The sequence below is a fragment of the Rhinopithecus bieti genome, unplaced genomic scaffold (assembly GCF_001698545.2).
Source record: "Rhinopithecus bieti isolate Rb0 unplaced genomic scaffold, ASM169854v2 scaffold_21412, whole genome shotgun sequence".
Taxonomy (NCBI): Eukaryota; Metazoa; Chordata; class Mammalia; order Primates; family Cercopithecidae; genus Rhinopithecus; species Rhinopithecus bieti.
In genome coordinates, this window is record NW_016811643.1 from 877907 (window position 1) to 900827 (window position 22921).

A 22921-nucleotide genomic window follows, 5' to 3' on the forward strand; every position below is an offset into this window, starting at 1 on the left:
TGTGCAGAAGCTCTTTAGTTTAATTAGATCCCATTTGTCAATTTTTGCTTTTGCTGCCGTTGCTTTTGGTGTTTTAGACATGAAGTCCTTGCCCATGCCTATGTCCTGAATGGTACTACCTAGGTTTTCTTCTAGGGTTTTTATGGTATTAGGTCTAACATTTAAGTCTCTAATCCATGCTGGCAGAGAATGCATTTAATTTTTAAAATAACACTGTGAGGTAAGTGGTGCAGGAATATTTGTTATTTCTCCATTTGCCAGTTGAGGATGAAAGTATAGTGAAGTGTGCTGCTTATGATTATTTTGTTAAAACTAGAACTTGAACTTAGGTCTTCTGACTGGTGACTGAATTCTGTGCTTTTCATGGTATATCAGTGTTCAGGATATGTTTCCCTGCTATAAATCTGCTAAACTCTAAAGGTCTCTTTTTAAACTCTTTTTAATGAAAGGATTTGTCTTTTTATTGTACAGTCTTCATAGTTAATACATTCATCCATTCATTTATTTACTCATTCAACACATATTATTGTAATCATTCTTTATTTGCTAGACCCTAGGAATGCAATAGGAAGACATACACTCCTGCCTTCATGGCGCTTTCACTATAGTGAGAGGGACAGACGTTAATAAACAATTGCGTTAAAATATTTATAATTGAAAGAAAAGTGCTGGAGCCGTGAACAAATGACAAAGAGTAACTTGATTAAGTTTGGGGGTTGGCTGGGTGGTGATCATGAAAGACTTCCCAAAGGAATTTACATTTAAACTGAGATTGGAAGGGCAAACAGCTATTACCTAGGAGAAGGGATAAAGAGAAGAGGGTGTTAACACTGAGAGAAGAACATGGATGAAGGGTCTCTCCCTTCCTGTCTTTCTTCCTATCACAATTCATAATAGTTCTTTTTCTTTTTCTTCATTATTTTAAAATATATTTTAAGTATAAATTAGTAGCTATAAATCATAGTACTGAATTTTTCTCTCAGTGTATTCTTCAAGTAAATCAATTGTTGGAACTGCTTAGAAGGGAGAGCCTGTGGTGAGTTTACATTGCAAGTTCCATTGGTTGTCATGCAGTGAGGCCATGGAGGGCGTTCGTGTTGCTGTTCTTAACTTCATCAGTGCTTTTATGCTGACAGTTTTTGCTGGTGCAACACACTGAATCTTTCCGAAGGGATAGTGATACACCTCTGCCTAAATAATGACTATTTCCATCTAAACTGATTCATCTGGTACGTTACATGAACTAATTTGAACTAATTTGTAAGACTCCGTGGTTGAAAACCATAGTTTATCAAGTTTTTTTCTTTACTTCTAAATAAGATAGGGACTCAGGCAGTTTTTCCTTTTCTTTTACACTGTCATCTGTTGACCACAGTGAGCATTCTGTATAGCATGTGGTCCCACATGTTGCTGTGGTTGAAAATCTGTATGGATTTCCCACAAAAGGGAAATCTCAGGAGAGGAATATTATAATATATCAAAATTTCACTTTAAGGACTCATTTTAAAAAATAAAGCACTACCATTGTTATAAGTTATCGATTGTGTTTATAAATAGTGTAGGAGCATGCTAGAATTGACTAAAGCATTTAGCAAGTAGGAAAGAAGGTTGAAGAGGAAATTGGCTAGAAAAAGCAAAGGATTAATAATTCCTTGACTTGACTGAGATTGCTGAGCACATTTATCAAGCAAAGGAGATGGGACTTGCTTAGAATGAATCCAAAGCACAGTGTGATGCTAAGCATTGTTATAACAGGAAGACAGATATAGAGCAAACAATATTATAGATTTATTTTGTCAGACAGAATAGACTTTGCATGCACATAAACAGTTGTTCATGATATATTTTTCCAGCCGCATCAGTTTTGAGTAATATGATGTCGTTGAAAGACAATATACTATATATAGAGGTACCCAGTCTTCGTCTTGTATCTCAGTAGTGCCACCTTCCTCTCATGTGACCTAAAGTGATACTTTAAAATCTCTCTGGGCCTCAGTTACCTTATTAGTAAAATTAGGAAAATACTTTAATGAAGTATATTCATTATTCATAATTATGAATTCATATTCATAATTATGACCTTGTGACAGCAAAAGACTTGGAGAGTCTGAAATATTCACTGATTTTTATAGCGTGAGCTTTGTAATTCTTGTAGCACTTTACTCCATTGTCAAGAATAGCTAATGAATCAAAACTCCCTATTGCTGAGCAATAAGAGGAATAGAGTATATGCCATGTTGCTTCTTATGTGTGCTGAAATATTGCCTATAAGCCAGTATAAATACATTAAAGAAGACATTCATGTGTTCTGTCAGTGCTACCCTGTGAGCAAAAGGTTAGCCAACTTTTTCTTACTGTTCCCTGCCTAATGCTTTTCTATCCCTCTTTGAATTTAGGAGCATGTATCCCGTTTGGAAATCTTTTCTCGAGGGAACAATGCAAGTAGCCCAGTCTCGGATGAATATATGTGAAAACTATAAAAACTTCATTTCTGAGCCTGCAAGGACAGTGAGAAGCTTAAAAGAACAGCAACTAAAAGGGTATTGTTTTATTTCTGCTCTTATATGCATTTTAATATCTCAGTGCTACATTTGTAATCTGTAAGATTATGCTAAATCTTATTCAAAACTTTATATGGTCCTGTATGTTTCTGGTTGACATTTTACTAGGATTTTCTGATTTCAACATGTTCTCATTAAGTACTGTTTTATTAACTGCTAAAAGTGAGTGTAATTCAAATCCGTGAACGTTCAAGAAGCTCAGTAAATATTTTTTAGAAATACCCCTTTTCAGCATAATTCATGTACATAGATCTACTTAGTTTCACAATATTGGTATAGTTTGGTGTATATTAGAATAGTTACAAGGTTATTAATCCCACTGATTGTTCAAAAAAGTTTACATTAATTTGTCTTTCTTTTTTTTTTTTTTTTTTTTTTTTTTTTTTTTTTTTGAGACGGAGTCTCGCTCTGTCGCCCAGGCTGGAGTGCAGTGGCCAGATCTCAGCTCACTGCAAGCTCCGCCTCCCGGGTTTACGCCATTCTCCTGCCTCAGCCTCCCGAGTAGCTGGGACTACAGGCACCTGCCACCTCGCCCGGCTAGTTTTTTGTATTTTTTAGTAGAGACGGGGTTTCACCGTATTAGCCAGGATGGTCTCAATCTCCTGACCTCGTGATCCGCCCGTCTCGGCCTCCCAAAGTGCTGGAATTACAGGCTTGAGCCACCGCGCCAGGCTAATTTGTCTTACTTTCAACTTGACCCATTTTGTATAATTAAAGGAAATTGACACATTTTGACTAAATATAAAAAACTTATTTTAAAAACCCTGTTGGACTCTAAACTTTATATGGGTTACACATGAGTAAATGTTTTCAGATGGATGTATTTTATTACACAGAAATAAAACATTCATAGGAAAATGGCATTGCTTAATGTGACTTTTTAGAAAAGTTGGCTGTTGAAAATAGGTGATTGAATTGCGTTCTTTTGGAAATAGAGTTACAAAAATTGAGATTATCATTGTACCTAATAAGTAATTAAAATTTTGTGGAAGTATTAATACTTTAGAAAATATTAAAGTAAAAGAAAGAAAATATTAAAGTAATTATTTAGGGAAATAATATTTTAGAAGCCATCCAGTGTTTTGATTCTAATTGTAATTTGGATTTTCAGAACATTTTTACAAACACCTTTCCCACCAAAAACCCCTCAATTTTCCATTTGCCAAAGATGATTCTAGTGGCTTGAAATCAGTATGTTAAATGTGTATGTGTCTTTATGTAAAACGTTAATTTCTTTAGAGCACTCACCTAATATTAGTCAGTTAATGTATTTGTATAAGAATGCCTGTGTTTTATCTTTGCCAAAAAATATATCTTTCAAGACAAACATAGTGAGTAACCTATGTGGTCACTGGCCAGTGATTTTGAATTGGAAGAAAGTTGTGTGTGTGTGTGTGTGTGTGTGTGTGTGAGTGTGTGTGTGATTGTGCAGAAAGTGGGTGGAAGGTAGGAGCAGAGAATTAATACTAGTATAACTTCCCAACCAGGAGGAAATACTGCATTTCAAATTTCTGGCGCATTCATCACTTTTAATTGAATTACTGGAAAGTTCCACCTCACTCAGTATCAGAATATTCCGAGAGTTTAACTACCTCTGGTTCTTTTCTCTTCCATTGATGAAGTAGTCTTAGACTTGAATTTAGTGACATTCCTAGGCAAAGAATGTTTGGTAAGGCCGGGTGCAGTGGCTCACACCTGTAATCCCAGCACTTTGGATGGCCAAGCCGGGTGGATCACCTGAGGTCAGGAATTCAAGACCAGCCTGACCAATATGGTGAAACCCCATCTCTACTAAAAATACAAAAATTAGCTAGGCATGGTGGCATGTGCCTGTAGTCCCAGCTACTTGGGAGGCTGAGACTGGAGAATTGCTTGAACCCGGGAGGTGGAGGTTGCAGTGAGCAGAGATTATGCCACTGCACTCCAGCCTGGGCGACAGTGAGACTCTGTCTAAAAAAAAAGAAAAAAAAAATCTTTGGTAAGATTCAACAAATGCTCATGTCTGTGAATTAACTTGTTTTATATTATAGCTGATAATCTATTTATGTTATATCTAAACAATTGTTAAATATTCAGTACATATTGGGTATACCTGTCACTCTGAGATAGCAAATGACAGAAACCTCCTTCAAACTGCTTTAAGCCAAGAATGGAATGTATCTGCTTGTATAACTGAAAATTGAAGGACTTCAAGCATGGATGGATCTAGGGGTTCAAATGATGGTATTAGAATTCAGACTTTCTTTCCATCCATTAGCTCTGCTTTTCTGAACGGCTTTACTCACTAACAACTCTCTCCACATGGTAACCCCCAATGTGCCAGATTTATAAATCTTAAAGGTAGCAATCCCAGATTTTTCATTTTCCCGAATGACCAGAGTTGTTTTGCATAGCACCTGCATCATTTGGCATGCCCACCAACAGTGCACAAGGGCTCCAATTTCTCTACAGCCTTGCCAACATTTGTTATCTTTTTTTAAAAAAATAGCCTCCTAACAGGTGTGAGGTAATTAATATTTTACTGTGGCTTTGATCTATATTTCACTGATGGTTAATGATATTAAGCAATCTAATATTCTTTAATATCAATTTTTCCCTCCACTATTAGCTTCTTACTTTTTAAATCCTATATTCTTTTAGTAATTACCTTAGAGAATCTAATATGCCTCCCTAACTTATTACATTACCTTGAATCATTAATTTTACTATTCCCCAAACCTTATTCCAAATTAACTTTTTTTTTTTGAGATGGAGTCTCACCTTGTCACCCAGGCTAGAGTGCAGTGGCGTGATCTCACTGACTGCAGCCTCTGCCTCTCAGGCTCAGGTGATCCTCCCACCCCAGTCTCCTGAGTGGTTGGGATTACAGGCGTGTGCCACCACGCCTGGCTAATTTTATTGTGTTTTAGTAGAGACAGGGTTTCACCACGTTGGCCAGGCTGGTCCTGAACTCCTGACCTCATGTGATCTGCCCACCTCAGCCTCCCAAAGTGCGGGTTTTACAGACATGAGCCACCTCGCCTGGTCCAAATTAACTTATTACAGTCTACCTTGAATTAGTATTTTACCACCTCATGAACAATATAAAAATCTTCTAGCAAGATAATTCTATTTAACTCCCATTTATGACTTTTTGGCTGTTAGACCTTTTGCCTCTGTTCATATGTCTTTTCTCCTTTTTTAGCATTTTCTGTTTTCCACCCTTTTTTCTCTGTGTACTTCAATCTGAATATTTAACAAGTTTGTTAATATACTGTTCTACTATTTTGAATCTGCTTTAAAAACTCATCTTTTGGGGACGAGAGTGGTGGCTCACACCTGTAATTTCAGCACTTTGAGACGCTGAGGTGGGAGGATCATTTCAGTTCAAGATTAGCCTGGCCAACAAGGTGAAATCCTGTCTCTACAAAAAATGCAAAAATTAGCCAGGTGTGGTGGTTTATGCCTGTAGTCCCAGCTACTTGGGAGGTTGAGGCAGGAGGATCACTTAAGCCCAGGAGGTAGAGATTACAGTAAGTCGAGATCGTGCCACTGCACTCCAGCTTGGGTGACAGAGGGAGACCCTTTCTCAAAACAAAACAGAAAACTTCATCTTTTGGAATCTTAATGTACTTTTCAGTTCCAGGATTTTATTTGACTTTTAAATAATACATTCCATGTTTCTGGTACAGTTCTCCATGTTTTTCCTTTATCCTCTTAAACATGTTACTACTAATCTCTGTTGTATAATTTCACTATCTTAATTGCCTGTAGGTCTCTTTTAACTGCCTGCAGTTTTCTTGATTTTGGTTATTTGGATCTTCTGTTTGATTATAACTCACGATGTTGGATATTGTGGATAAAAATTGTGGAGGCTCTGGAAGATGTTATTTCCAAAGAGGGTTAAGCTTTCTTCTGGCAGGCAGATAGAATGCTATTAGATCACCTTGGTTCTGTTAGGATCTCTGGTTTTAGGCTTTTTAGGGCTATTCTGTTTCACTTACTCCTAGAGTTTTAACTGAAAGTATAGGTTGCTTACTGAGACCCTTCTACTTTGACAGGACTTGAACTCTAACCTTTGTCTTCTCAGTGTCATGTAGCTGCTCTGATGCTCTGATCTCTGCTCACTCTTTAGCCTCTCGGCTACTGTTCTCCACTGGATTTCTTGGCATTTCACCCAACACCTGCTTTTTAGAAGTTGTCTGTTAACCAGAGGGGAAACTGCATACAGACTTTTGGACTTGCTTTTCTGCAGTACCCCTCTTTCTAGACCCTTACCTCTCAAGTTCCTGTTCTTTTGGTGTCCCTAAACTCCAACCTCTGTCTCCCCAGTCTAGTAAGAATGCCACTTTCTGTTTCTGTCTTGTTTCTTTATACCGTGATTCAACAAATACCCTGAGAAAAAAGCCAAGTTGAATTTAAGACTTACCTTGGTGTATTCCTCTTCTCCCATGTGTCTTAGTCCTTTAAGTCCAGTGTATGGTTGTGGTCTTTAATGCTGGCAGTTTTTAAAAAACACATTCTGTCCAACTTTTACACTTTCCAGACTGGAGAAAGGTAGTCTATCCAAGTTGTTCTGTCATGATCAGAACCAATCTGACTTAAAATTCTTCCTCTGTAACATTTTAAAGTTCATGTTCTTTTTAAGATTTTCTCTAATTTGGCTATTTTATAATACTTGAAGGATAAACACAGTTATATGACAATTCTGAAGAGCCCCAGTTTATAATGAGGATTATGAGAATTATTACATTTTTCAAAATTATTTTCTGTATGTTGACATTTGCTTAAAAATTAGAACAAGAGCCACAATAACTTAAGGCTTTTTGCTATTCTTATGTTTACTTAACCATACTTTTGTCCGTATCTTTCTCATTTATACTAGAGTTTACTTACCTTCCTTGAAATATTGTGGTTCACATTTGTGTAACACTTTAGAGTTTGCAGACTGCTACTATATCCATTATAGTCTCATTTGATTTTTATATAACCCTGATAGTATTTAAGTATTATTATTTTACAAATGATAAAATTAAAGCTAAAAATATTAAAGAGACTTAGGTAGTAAATAACAGAGTGGGAACTTGAATATACTACTACTTCCTAATTCCAAATCCTATACAATGCTTTTAAAACAAAGCTTAATATTGAAACAAGTTTATAGAAAAATACATGTAAATGCCTTCACCATCGTAGACTACTTAATTTTCTTACTCCTTTTATCTTCATTCTCTCAGTTTCCTAATTGTTCATGTTTCTACATAACCTTTATGTTTATTATTTTTTATTATTTTGTGAATTTTTCCATTCTGCTTTATTTAATCTTACGTCTGGTTTTGGACATTAACCTTAAGTCTACAGTAAAAATTAACTTTTTATATTTTTTTCTTAGGATAAATTTCCAGGCATTATTACTGGGTTAGAGAACCTAATCATGTATAGGATTTCAATGTGTTGGCCCAGGTTACTTTTATTTTTATTCTTATATTCAAGATATTAGCAAGTTTATTATTGTGTCTGTGTCATACTCAGAGACTATACTTTTAACTTCTTTTTTTTTTTTTTTTTTTTTGAGACAGAATTTTTCTCTGCTCTGTCACCCATGCTAGAGTGTGGTGGCATGAACACGGCTCCCTGCAGCCTCAATTTCCTGGGCTCAAGTGATCCTTCCACTCCAGCCTCCCAAGTAGTTGGGACTACATGTGCTTGCCACCACACCTGGCTAATTTTTGTACTTTTTTTTGTAGAGATGAGGTTTCACTATGTTGTTTCAAACTCCAGGGCTCAAGATATCTCACTTTCTCAGCCTCCCAAAGTGCTAAGATTACAGGTGTAAGTCACCGCACCTGGCCCAGTTTTTGGTTCTTAATATCGAATTGTAGCCATGAAGCCTGCTTTTAGCTCTTCACACCTGCAAATACAGCATTATTAGGATGTTCAGCACTTCTTTATGAGAGTGTCAGGTTGTCATCATATCATTTATTAAACAAAAGCTTTGTATTTGATAAGTACTATTACAATTTAGGGGGAAAGACAACTTTTCTTTCTGCAAGATAAAAGCTTACTCTTAGTAAGTAACAAAATACTATTCAGTGATAAAAAGGAATGAAGTACTGATACCTGCTACAACTTGAATGAACCCTAAAAATGTTTTGTAAGTGAAAGAAGTGAGACACATAAGGCCACATATTATCTGATTCCATTTGTACTAAATATCCCAAATAGGAACTCCGTAGAGACAAAAAGTAGATTAATTGTTGTTGGAGGTGGGGAGAAATGAGGAGTTGACAGCTAATGGATACAGAGTTTCTTTTGGGGGTAAGAAAATGTTTTGAAATTCAAGGAGAGTGATGGTTGAACAACCTTGTCACCACTAAATTGTATACTTTAAAAAGGTGAATTTTGTTGTATGTGAACTATATGTCAATTTTTTTAAAGCTTACTTTTAAGATAAACTGTGTCTATAAGAGACCTTTAAAACATGGTCATCACAGAACTAGGGTACACACTTTAATGGGTTGCATGGTAAATGGTATCACATCCTTGCCGTGTGACTCGGAGTAAATTATTTAACATCTGAGTCTATTTTCTCATCTTAATGGGATCACTACTACTACTACTACTACTACTACTACTACTACTACTACTACCACCACCACCACCACCACCACCACCTTTTCCATAGAGTTGTTTCAAGGACTAAATGTGATAATACCAGTAAAGTACGAAACATAGCACCTGTGCAGTGCCCACAAGGGGTCTTTTTAGAAGTAATAAGCATTCAGACTCCCGTGGCTGTCGTAGGCCACACCTGATAAGAGGTTTACTGAGAAGGACAGAGTACAGGGAACACAATGTGCCAGTAGGGAAGCATCTAGCATTAATGGGATTAATTCTCCCACTATTGTATGTCTCAGTCCACGTAGCCAACCAGTCATTCTGTTTGGTCCTCCAAGTGGCAGGTGTAGGACAAGGGAGTAAGACTCACATTTGCAGGGCCAGCTTTAGCCCCTAAAGGAGACTAAAACTTTTTTACAACAACTCTACAGACAGAGCTTCCAGGGTCCCTGTAAGGGACATGTCCAGATACACCATACTCACAGAAGCCCAAAGCCATGGCTTTTCTATCAGATATTTGTAGTTAATTTTTAGCTTATCCCAAATTGATGCAGTTTGCCTACCAGGGTTTGTAAGCAATGTTGCCTAATAACACAGCTGACATTGTGTCTTCTCATCAGGTTTCTATTTAAACACAGATCTAGAAAGTTGAGCAAAGACCCAGTTTCATGCAGAGGGGAAAAGTTTTGTTTTATTTTGTGTTTTTTTAAATAACCTTTTCCTTCACAGACTAACACTTATTAAGTGCTTAATAAATATGAGTGGTTATTTTGCTTTTATCTGTCCATGCGGAATCTTCTAGATCTCTCATCCCCTGTAGTCCTTTCTTAACACCTAACAGTTTCTGGGAAAGTCTAGCCTGTATGTCATATGGTTAAGTTTATCCTGGTTCTTCTGATATCCTTGCCCTCCTCCACACTATTCACCCTTGCACAATAATCCCTCACCAGTGTGTCCTCCTGCTTTGCTGAGCTTTTGTCAATCTCTGCCAGTGCTGTTTCAGGCTTAGAAGTTTTTAGATGTGACTGCTCTAAGCTGGCCTCAGGCTGGTGAAACTTCTCAGTGGCTTGTTTCAAAGTGGGGTCAATCTCCTTTGGATACTCAGAAGGGTCCTGAAGCAGTGTTGCTTTGGCCCCAATGTGTTATAAGAGTTAATTGACTAAACATTGTTTTAGTTGTTATGTCCATCCCTTTTCCTCGAATGTATATGTGTATCCAAGGAGTTGGGCAGGGGATGGTTTTGAGTAATAATTGTTATGTGGTACCCAGGTTTCCTGCTTCTCTTGTTCACCTTGGACTTATCAAGTCAGACTACTCAGGTGTCACTCCCTCTTGTCTAAGGGGGGAATTCTTCAGTACCCCTTGCACTATCAGTTACCCAAACATAGAGACTTTATTAAGATGATGGGGAAATACAGAATTGCCTTATTCTTTTGCTTTTATTATCATGGTATCTCCAACAGTAAGAACATTTTTCGTAGTTGCTCTTCCATGTCTTACCTTAATGTCAGTCATCAGCAGCACTCGGGTTATTTCTCAATGTATGGTTGTTAGGCAAACTGTGACACTGTTTGATGTGTAGTACTTGAGATGGAAATACCAGGATTTTAAATCACAGGATTTTAATTTGCAACTTGAAGGACACTGAAAGTACTGACTTTTCTCCTGGGTTTCCATCCTGAAGGCATAGTGTATAGTCCTTAGGATGAAGCCATTTTCTGTAAGCCTGAAAACTAAAATCATAATGATTGTACTTTTGTATTTTACAGTGTGTGGACCAGTTGACAAAGATCCAAACTGAATTACAAGAGACAGTGAAAGATTTAGCTAAAGGCAAAAAGAAATACTTTGAGACTGAACAGATGGCTCATGCAGTGCGAGAGAAAGCTGACATCGAGGCAAAGTATGTGTTTTAACATTTCTGAGAAAACAATTATGCAAATAAATGTTATTGTTGCTAATAGTTTGTTCTCTATTAGTAGTGAGCATGGACCTATTCTCAGGTAGTGGTGGTTTCATTTGACCTACATATGTTATATACTTTAGGTCACTTTTTTAATTGGCTGATTTTATCTGAATTAATATAGCAAAATGGGAATATTAGATTAGTCAGTTTTCACATTAAATTGAATTTTGAAAAAGAAGGTAAATGAACATTGTATTTACAGACTTGAAAGCTTATCAAAAGCCTAAAGTCACTGCTGTGGTGTCTGAATATCAGGGTTTAAGAGCCTCATTTTACTCATGCTGGACTCTCAATCAGTTGTGGTTGGAAATCCCTGTGATCCTCAAGATTCCACTGAAGGTCCATGAACACATCAAGTGAACAAGAGCACTGACTTCCATGTAGAAACCCTGCCTCAGGCACTGTTTTTTCTTTTACACAAAAATCTAGTGTATATATACATAATTTTTCATGTATGCTTTAGCAATTGTATGAATTTCCCTTTCAATGTATATGAATTGTAAGACCTTTTTTTTAAAGAATAAGTAGGAAAAGAACTGGCAACTGGTAATAGAAGGTGATATAAAGCAAGCAGTGTAATAGAGATTTTTGCAATGACAATTTAAGGCAAGATAAAATGTTGATGAGAAAAAGCATGTTATAGAACTGGACTCTGAAGAGGTCTGTGAGAAGGAGAGCTGAGACTCTGGTTCAGTGTGCTGACTGATGCAAAATCTAGGAGTCTGAACTCCTAGTCATAAACTCAGAAAGTCTTTGAACACTTGTACAAACAGACCAGCAAGGAAGGGGGTGTTTTTCTAATACGGTTTGTATCCACAAGAAATGTAAGCAAGCTTATAAGCAACTTGTGAAAATTCAGGGGCTCCCCGGTTTATCAAGGGCTAGTAAGTGAGTATACATGAAGGACTTGATGTTATAGGAAAGCACATTTAATATTTCCCTAGTTTATTTTACTGTATTTATTGTTTTATTCTTTGAACATACAAATATTTCCTGTACTTGTATAGAATCAATGAACCCATCTTCTCAATAAGACCTGAAGTTTTTATATTAGATCTCCATTGGGAATATACTGTTGTTTTGGAATGGGAATATAGTCATTTTTAGAAACTTGTTTTCTTAAACTTTCAGAGATCCTAGAACAGAGAATTGACAGATTTGTAAAGAATGTATAAACACCTAATTTAGCCACAGCCCAGAGGATGAACATGAGCACAGTGGAGGGCTGTTGCTGAGAAGTGGGGATTTGATAGGGTCTAGTTCATAGAGCTGATCACAAGGAATTGCCTTCTAACATGACCCAAATTCGGAGGGGATACAGCAAGCTAGACACACTAATGTTAACTTTTCAACTGTAGAGTAAGGAATGCCTCTTTATCTTCATTTATTCACTCTTCGTTGAATACTTTATATTGGGTACGGTGAGTACAGAGATGAGTAAGGTAAGCTTTGTGCCCTCAAGGAGTTTAAGGCCTAGAATTAGAAACTAAAAGAAATTAAGTGCCTAAAGTCACTTAATATTAACTAATAACTTATTTGCAGTAGTAATGTGAAAACACTCTTAGGAAAGCATAGAAAATATAGAGGTTAATTTTGCCGAATGATAAAGGAAAGCTTTATAGAAGAGGTGATGTTTGGATAGAATCTTGAGGAATGAGTATAAATTTTCTAAGTAGAGTTGAGGAGGAAGATCAGGAAGGGGAAGTTAAACTGTACTACCTATAGTTTTGATAGATGATTTGACAGATGGTGTGGAGATGCACACGTTAGGAGAGACCATATAAGGAAGAGGGATACAATTTGAAGGAGGTGATGAATTTCATTTTGGATATGTTTATTCTGAAGAGCGTGGGAAACACTGGGGTGAATATGTTTGGAAGGTAGTCAAATATCTGGCACTTAAATGAGAATTTGGGCCTCAGGATCTTGCTTTGAGGGTCAGTTGCCTATCAGATGGTAGTTACAAGAAGAAAATTGTGTATAGAATAGATGAGAAGTTGAATTTGGAACCCCAAGGGACATAAATTTTGAAGGGTAGGTGGTAAAGAGTAGCACACAGTATAGTTCATTATTTGTGTAGTGTTTGGGTGTAAAAATCCTGCCTTATTTTTTCTAGATTGCAGTCTTTGAGAACAGGTACTGTCTTATTCTATCTATCACTAATACCTACCTTAATACTGCACAAGAAGTATATTAGGATTAGGAAATAAAGCAGAAGTCAGAAACTTAAAACCTTATATTGGAAGCTCTACATGCAACTCAGCCTATTTGGATAATGACTGAAAAAAGGAGAACTGGGAATATCTCCAAACACAGTCTTATTCTGAAAAGGCTTTCTCAGAGATTTGAGTTTGTGGCCTTTACTTTTCTAGATAAAATGAACAGGAATATGATTAATAAAAAAATAATTATGAAATATGACTATGACAAGGTAAAAAATAACAAGGATCTTTTAAACTCAATTTTTTTAATAGTGGGGAAGTAGTTGGGCTGCATATGTGTTCAACCCTGAATGTTTTCTCTTGTTAGAAAAATAAGGGACTGCTTTTCCTATCCTCTTCACACTGGCTTTGCAAAGACTAATTGCTCCATCATCCAGTCCCAAACTGGCCAGCAACTTTACTTCATGAGGCACAGCTGCCAGCACATGTATTGAATTCTCCCATGGAAATCACCGTGACACTGAAGTCAAGACAAACATGCAGCTTTAAAAAAAAAATCACTGGTCCTGGGAGTGTTGCTTGTTCCCTAGCATTTGTCTGTTGACTTTCTTCATATGGTTTTCTCTAGCTGTTTGGGTAAAATCAACATGTTTGTACTACTGATTGTTAGATTATAGTTATTCTCCCAAACTGAAAAAGGATCAAGGTAGATAAGAAGACAAGAGTGGGAGAAGATTACATCATACAGGGCAGAGAGTCCCAGACTTTCTCAGTAAGTTCAGAATACCCCTTAGAGCAGAGGAGGCACACAGGCAGGTACCCAAACAAGAAGTACTTTTAATGGGGGAAATAATAGAAGTAAGGACTTCATAGAGCCTGTTGATTGGATTATTGCATTCCTGGTCTTGTTAGAGTCTTTCACACACAGCCCCGAAAGTTTACTGATGCTTGCGTCCCTAGGTTGGTTGTCCCTGGGTCTCTCTAACCTTTGCAGGAACTAAAGTGTGTGAAGTTGTATGGTACTGAGAGAATAGTCTATAGTTTGATGGCTTTTGTTTATTAGGAGACAACAATATATTTTGATGGTTTTTTTTTGGTCAAGTTTTTTTTGGGGGGGTCATTCTGGATATTTTTCTTATATTAATCCCAATATTTCCTGTTTTACCATAATATTAAATTCTTCCTGTAGTAAAATAAAGGAAAAATAATCATTACTCTTGGTTTTCCATTTTTCATTCTTTTTTAGAACAGTATCTTCAAAAAAGTTATTTTTAAAATTTAATAATTTTAATAATTTTATTGTGATATAATTAGATGATTTTATTAAACACACTTTTCTATTTTTATTATAGATCTAAACTTAGTCTTTTTCAATCAAGAATCAGTTTACAGAAGGCAAGTGTAAAGGTAAGTTTTCAGTAAGTATATTTCACAACTGAGAAACCTCTTAGCTTGTAAAACAGAGGATTGGATCTTTGAGGGTGGAGGTGGATTGTTTCTACCTTAGAGAAACATTTTAAAGTCACTGACTCAGGGAGGAACTTTCCCTCCCAGTTCATGGGGGTTTTTCACCCAGTTGTCAACACCTTGGACACACTTGCTTTTCAAGACTGCATTAGGGATAAGTTTCTATACCTTACCTGCTTAGGTAGCCTGTTGTCTTTAGCTCTTAGTCCAAGAAACTTAACCCGGGAGCTTTGGAAAGCTCTACAAAATCTATTTCATTTAGATTTAGACCCTTGAGTGGTATTCTGGGCCAGATGTGAGTGAGTTTTTCCTTCGAAAGCTTCACATTGTAGAATGCCTGATTAAGTAAGCTTAGAGACCTGGCTGTGGCTTCAAACTAGCATACAGTTCATCTGGCACGTTAGGAGTGCTGATTTTTAAAAAACTATTTTCTAACTCCACTAGATTTACCCATACCTTTGAAGATAAGGTACTTAATTTCAGAACCTTTATTTACTCATTTGAATAAAATGGTCAAAATATTTTTAAGTTATTTACAAAGCTTTAGAAGTATGTTAAGCAAATATTTGAAATTGTTCATACCCTGTATAACAGTTCTAGTCACTGTTTCATTCCTCAGTAGTGATGAATAATTTTTATATACGTATAAATGTTTTCCACACATAGTTACCTTTATTCTTGTTGGGGAGCCATTAATTGCAAACTAAGAGTAGGATTCCTGTGTTTTGCAGTACAATATCAGTTTGCACTGATTGTTATTATTATTATTATTTTTTGCTATGTTTTAGTTAAAAGCCCGGCGATCTGAGTGTAATTCCAAAGCTACCCACGCAAGGAATGATTATCTTCTTACCCTAGCGGCAGCAAATGCACATCAGGATCGCTACTATCAAACAGATTTAGTTAACATTATGAAGGTAATACAGCTTTCGTATCTATGGTAATTTTACTTCATTAAAAACAAAAACAACTCGAGTTGGATGTTGGGTTTATGGGATTGAATCTATAGAAGAGTAACCAGGCTATGTTGCATCTCTTTGGAATATACTTGTTATTGTTTGGATAGCATCTGTTTCAGATAATTTAGAATTAATTTTTAGTTCAGAAAATGTTTACAGACAAGTCACAGTAAAGGATTATAATACTCCCTAGGTGCGGCAAACATTTGTTATTTAGTGGTTATTGATATAGAAGATACAAGAGTGATATAAGAAATAAAATAATAACTCAAACTGGGAAAATACTTCTGAGCTATTTTATAAGACTCATGTCATGGTTTCAATAAATTATTGAAGCTAGGCAGAATCTTCAGGTATCTTCTGAATCATCAGAGAAAGACTGATATTTTAGCATAATTTTTGTTAGATTGTATCTATATTTTTTGAAAAATGTTTGTAAGAAAAGTTTTATGCAAAAGAATATTTCTTTTAAAATGTATTTTATAGTGTATCTCTTAGCCCGAAGTTTTATTAACTAGAATTTTGGCCACAACTATGTCTAATGATAATTATGAAGCTTTTTTAAATTTTAATTTTTTGGAGACAGGGTCTCACTCTGTTGTCCAGACTGGAGTGCAGTGATGATCACGGCTCACTGCAGCCTTGAACCCCTAGGCTCAAGAGATCCTCCCACCTCATCCTCCTGAGTAGCTGGGATCCGGGCGCATGCTACCATGCCTGGCTTCTTTTTTTTATTTTTAGAAACAAGAGTCTTGCTATGTTGGCCAGGCTGGCGTCAAACTGGCTTCAAGTAATCCTCCCTCCTAAGCTTCCCAAAATGCTGGGATTACAGGTGTGAGCCTGCTTGGCTATTTTTTATTTCTAAAAAACTTAGATTTTTAAAAAATTTCATTAAGTTTATCCTGAATTTATAGGTAAATTGCACATTACTATTTGATGATTTTGAGCTGCGTATGGGACAAACAAAAGAATATGTTCAGTAGCTATCTGAAGATGTCCTCTGGGTATTACTCTGAAATGCAGATAGATTAGATTACAGTTTGTATACCCAAACTTGATCTAGCCTTTCCCTGTTTATACCACCTATGATGTGTCTTTAACTTTCACTGAAGTAAAGAGAAGAGGGTAGAGGAAAAGGAAACCTTTTAATCTGTTGCCAGGTTTCTCCCTTGTTGCTGGCAGAGAAGCTCTGCTTTGGGTTGTATCTGTCATTCTTTCCTGTTTTCCCAAAACTCAGACATTTTGTCATTTTGTTTTTTCTTTTATTTTCAACCCATCCCCCTCAAATGTATTGTTCTTAATGACTGACAAATACACACATTGCTGTAGTTGAATTGCTTAATTTATACATCAGCAATTGTGAATGGGGATGTAGCCAGAGCAGGTGCTCTTTTTTCTATAATAGCTCTGGGAAGGAGGTGAACTCTGGACAGAAACTGCAAGTTCTTTCCTTTAAAGTAGAGATGGGACAGTTCCTGGGACCTTCAGGCAAAAACAAGAGTGTTGAAGGGAGTCAAATTGGACTAAGAAGTATCCTATTGCAAAACATTTTTTTCTTTCCTCTTTGTTCACTGCCTGAAATCCCCTTTTCCTAGCTTCTGTTGTGACTTCTGCTTATTAGAATACAGGTTAGAAAATACAGAGACAAGGAACTGTTTTGTCATCTCTGATGAGAACTCTGCATATATTTTCCATAAAGTATTAGACCTAGAGGTTTAGGTGTTTTAGCATATATGTTTTTTGAGACAGGGTCTCACTCTGTCATACAGGCTGGAGTGCAGTGGCTTGAACATGGCACACTGCATCCTGAACCTCCTGGTCTCAGGGATCCTCTTGCCTCAGCCTCCCATGTAGCCAGGACCACAGGTGCCTGCCACCATACCCAGCTAATTTTTTTTTTTGTAGAGACGAGGTCTCACTTTGTTGCCCAGGCTAGTCTTCAACTCCTGGGCTTAAGAGATCCTCCCACCTCAGCCTCCCAAAATACTGAAATTATAGGGGTGAGCTGCTTGGCCTGGCCGGTTTTAATATAATATTAGGTATTACATAGTGCTTCAGACTTACAAGGACCAACAGTTTCAAAGAACGCATTTACTAAAGATGATTTTTAGCACAGCTTGCACTTAAGGTTGTAATTCACTATATCCTTTATATGTCTACTATTATATCAAAGCTGTATATTTTCCCTATGAATATTTTAAATGGACATTATATTAGCTTAAGCAACAGCAAAATCAAATCCTTTTTTTTTTTTTTTTTTCAATTGCATCTACAGCCGAGAAAGAATGGCCTTCAATAAACCAGGGAAGGTACATTCTTATTTGGGGGATCTGCTCTCTGCCTAAAGCAAAGAGGAAGTTAAAGCACTGGCCAGCTCACAGATTAGTATATGTTCTTGAACTTACTTTGAAGTCTTTATGCATATATTTGATCAGCATTAGGTAGGTTGTGCTTTGGAGTATTCATTTAATGAAACATTGTGGGGTACTAAACTGATTAAAAATAGAGGCAGGGGTTGGTCCCTCCTGCCCCTTAAAATTGAGAAAACATATTTTCAGTTTTCATGTACTGTACATTAACTGATTTTCTTCCTCATGCTAATTTTGTAGTCTACAGTAATGGAAAATTCCTATCAATCATGCTATTAGCTACTTAGTAAATTTCCACCATTGAATTGACAGTGGCCCTTAGATGCCTTTCTTGAAAATATCTGTTTTTCTGAATTAATGTTAAGGAGATATCTGTTTTTCTGAATTAATGTTAAGGTGATAATGCCCTATATGGGTAGCTTAAAGGCAGGGTGTTTGATTTGTTGGTTTAATCATACACATTTAAGAGCCTCTTACAGCATGCTAACTACTGAGTTAGGCTTTGGGAAGAGACAAAGATGAGTAAGACACACTGCTCATCCTCAAAGAGCTTGTTATGGTAGAAGAGAGCAAGAGAGAGATACATTTATATAGATGATTGCAAATTAGAGTGATGGAAATCACTTACTGCTGGAGGACTGTGGTTAGTTAATAATAATCGCTATCTTTTTTATTGCTTAATATTGCCTTGGCATTATCCTAACCACTTAATACATATTATCCTTTCTCATTTTCTTCATTATCCTTGTTAAAGTTCATAGCTCATTATTTAAATAATTCTCTAACTTATATTCTTATCTTTGCCCTTCTTCAAATGAAATGAAATGGTAACTCTGATGAGCGCCCGTAACTGGATAATCTGTATCTAAGCAGCCAAGTACTGCTGAAGAAAAGTTTTGACGGAGCAGATTCATGATCATAAATTAATAGGGGAACCAGTGCAGCAGTCTCAACACTGCTTAGATAGCCTACTGTTTTTCCCTAGTTAACTTTTCCTACTATTTTTAACAGTTATTTCAACCATCTCTTTTATGCTTAGCAAGTGGGTTTTCTTCCTAATTTACAGAGACAGTGGAAACTGTTGGAAGGCAGCTTCATTATTGTCCACTATCTGACTTCATCTGTGTTCAAGACTCTTCCAGAGTCTCAGTAGCAGTTGTTCCTATCTAAAGGTGATCTTTTCACCTCAGCTTTGGATTATATCTCATCCCCTCCTGCCTTCTTAGGGCACAGAACAATTATTTTATGTTCTCTTCGTATTTCCTGGACATTCTGTTCTTACATTAGCAGTTGTTATCTTGGTGATAACAACCCTCATTATAACTGTCTTTTGAGTTACGTTCTTCTGATCTGGACTAGTTGCCGTCTGTGTCAGATGCAAGTATTTATCCTGAGATCTTCCTGTATGTCTCTGTTGTGTTAGATCTTCAGTTTTCTTTATGTCTTATTTTTTCTTGATTTACACTGTCCTTTGGTAGAGCATATCCTCCAGTACCTTCTTGAGAAAGTAGGCATGGGAAGTAAGTTTTTTGAGATACTATGTTTAGAAAATGGCATATTCTGTGCTTGTACTTGGATATAGAATTAAAGGTTGAAAACTCTTGTCATTCAAATATTGGAGTCCATACCTCATTGTTTTCTTGTTTACTGTGTAAGTAATGAGAATCCAAAGCCATCCTAGTTCTTGATTATTCGTATCTGATCTAATTGTTTGTTTTTTCTTTTTTAGAAGTTTATGGAATATTCTCAGTGTACCCTTTGATTTCTTGGATTAATTTTTCCCTTTTGTTTTCTCTTTCTGAAACTTCCCATTATTAAGATATGATGTCGGGCCGGGCGCGGTGGCTCACGCCTGTAATCCCAGCACTTTGGGAGGCCGAGGCGGGCGGATCACAAGGTCAGGAGATCGAGACCATGGTGAAACCCCGTCTCTACTAAAAATACAAAAAATTAGCCGGGCGCCGTGGCAGGTGCCTGTAGTCCCAGCTACTCGGGAGGCTGAGGCAGGAGAATGGCGTGAACCCGGGAGGCGGAGCTTGCAGTGAGCCGAGATCGCGCCCCTGCACTCCAGCCTGGGCGACAGAGCGAGACTCCGCCTCAAAAAAAAAAAAAAAAGATATGATGTCTGCTAGCCTGCTTCTTGAAATTTCATTTCTTTCTTATTTTCCGTCCTCGTCATTGTGTTCTACTTTTTCGGAGACTTCTTCAACTTTACAGTTCATTTCTTTTATTGGACTTGTAATTTTTCCATAGTAGTTTTAATGCATGAGGGTTCTGTTTTCTCCACATCCTTACCAGCATTTTTTATTGCCTGCTGTATTAGTTCGTTTTCACGCTGCTTTAAAGAACTACCTGCGGCCGGGCGTGGTAAGTGGCGTAAGCCTGTAATCCCAGCACCTTGGGAGGCCGAGGTGGGCGGATCACCTGAGGTCAGGAGTTTGAGACCAGCCTGCCAACATAGTGAAACTCCATCTCTACTGAAAATACAGAATATTAGCTGGGCATGGAGGCATGCACGTCTAGTCCCAGCTACTCAAGCGGGTTGAGGCATGAGAATCGCTTGAACTTGAGAGGTAGGTGGAGGTTGCAGTGAGCCAAGATCACACCACTGTACTCCAGCCTGGGCGACAGAGTGAGATTTCATCTCAAAAAAAAACAAAAGAAGAAAAAAAGAAAAGAACTACCTGAGACTGGGTAGTTTATGAAGAAGAAAGGTTTAATTGACTCACAGTTCCGCATGTCTGCAGAGGCCTCAGGAAACTTACAATCATGGTAGAAAGCAAAGGAGAATCAAGTACCTTCTTCACATGGGGTAGGAGAGAGAAAGCAAAGGGGGAAGTGCCACTTTTAAACCATCAGATATCATGAGAAATCAGTCACAATCATGAGAACAGCATCGGGGAAATCGCCCCCATAAGCCAGTCACCTCCCACCAGGACCCTCCCCCGATACATGGTGATTACAATTTGAGATGAGATTTGGGTGGGGACACAGAGCCAAACATATCACCTGTCTTTTGGATAAAAGTCATTTGAACTGGGATGACATGCTATCTAATTATAGTTTTGATTTGCATTTCTCTGATGATCAGTTGATGTTGAGCACCTTTTTATATGCCTGCTTGCCATTTATGTGACTTTTGAGAAATGTCTATATAGATCTTTTGCTCATTTTTATTTTTTATTTTTATTTATTTATTTTTCTTTTTTTATTATACTTTAGGTTCTGGGTACATGTGCACAATGTGCAGGTTTGTTACATATGTATACATGTGCCATGTTGGTGTGCTGCACCCGTTAACTCGTCATTTACATTAGGTATATCTCCTAATGCTATCCCTCCCTACTCCCTCCACCCCACGACAGGCCCCTGTGTGTGATGTCCCCACCCTGTGTCCAAGTGTTCTCATTGTTTAATTCCCACCTGTGAGTGAGAACATGCGGTGTTTGGTTTTCTGCCCTTGTGATAGTTCGCTCAGAATGATGTTTTCCAGCTGCATCCATGTCCTTACTAAGGACATGAACTCATCCTTTTTTGTGGCTGCATAGTATTCCATGATGTATATATGTGCCACATTTTCTTAATCCACTCTATCATTGATGGACATTTGGGTTGGTTCCAAGTCTTTGCTATTGTGAATAGTGCCGCAGTAAGCATACGTGTGGATGTGTCTTTATAGCAGCATGATTTATAATCCTTTGGGTATATACCCAGTAANGTGTTTGGTTTTCTGCCCTTGTGATAGTTCGCTCAGAATGATGTTTTCCAGCTGCATCCATGTCCTTACTAAGGACATGAACTCATCCTTTTTTGTGGCTGCATAGTATTCCATGATGTATATATGTGCCACATTTTCTTAATCCACTCTATCATTGATGGACATTTGGGTTGGTTCCAAGTCTTTGCTATTGTGAATAGTGCCGCAGTAAGCATACGTGTGGATGTGTCTTTATAGCAGCATGATTTATAATCCTTTGGGTATATACCCAGTAATGGGATGGCTGGGTCAAATGGTATTTCTAGTTCTAGATCCTTCAGGAATCACCACACTGTCTTTCACAATGATTGAACTAGTTTACAGTCCCACCAATGGTGTAAAAGTGTTACTGTTTCTCAACATCCTCTCCAGCAGCTTTTGTTTCCTGACTTTTTAATGATCACCATTCTAAGTGGTGTGAGGTGGTATCTCATTGTGGTTTTGATTTGCATTTCTTTGATGGCCAGTGATGATGCTTTTGCTCATTTTAAAAATCAGATTATTAGATTTTTTTTCCTATAGAATTGTTTGCACTCCTTATATTTTCTGGTTATTAATCCCTTGTCAGCTAGATAGTTTACAAATTTTTTTCCCATTCCATGGGCTGTGTCTTCATTTTATTGATTGTTTACTTTGCTGTGTAGAGGTTTTTTAACTTGATGTGATCCCATTTGTCCATTTTTGCTTTGGTTGCTTTGGTTGCTATAAGAGATGTCTTATAGCACTATTCACAATAGCTAAGCTATGGAATCAACCTAAGTGTCCATCAGTGAATAATGGATAAATAAAATGTAGTATATATACACATTGAAATATTATTCAGCCAAAAATATCTTGAGTAATATCCCTGTGCTTACAGGATATTACTCAAGAAATCTTTGCCCAGTCCAGTGTCTTGGAGAATTTCCCCCAGTGCTTTATTTTCGTAGTTTTGGGCTGGGTGTGGTGGTTCATGCCTGTAGTCCCAGCACTTTGGGAGCCTGAGGCGGGCGGATCACAAGGTCAGGAGTTCAAGACCACCCTGGCCAATATGGTGAAACCCTGTCTCTACTAAAAATACAAAAATTAGCTGGGTGTGGTGGC

The 22921-nt window shown here is 37.3% G+C and overlaps 1 protein-coding gene across 1 annotated transcript in view; it reads left to right on the forward strand.

Annotated features, from left to right (window-relative positions):
• FCHSD2 (FCH and double SH3 domains 2) overlaps positions 1-22921 on the forward strand; it is a 320741-nt gene that overhangs the window by 151486 nt on the left and 146334 nt on the right. The window contains exons 5-9 of the mRNA XM_017894322.1: positions 2397-2540; positions 3497-3521; positions 10928-11061; positions 14639-14693; positions 15542-15670. Of these exons, the coding sequence (XP_017749811.1) occupies positions 2397-2540; positions 3497-3521; positions 10928-11061; positions 14639-14693; positions 15542-15670 (487 nt within the window). The remainder of the gene's footprint in view (positions 1-2396; positions 2541-3496; positions 3522-10927; positions 11062-14638; positions 14694-15541; positions 15671-22921) is intronic.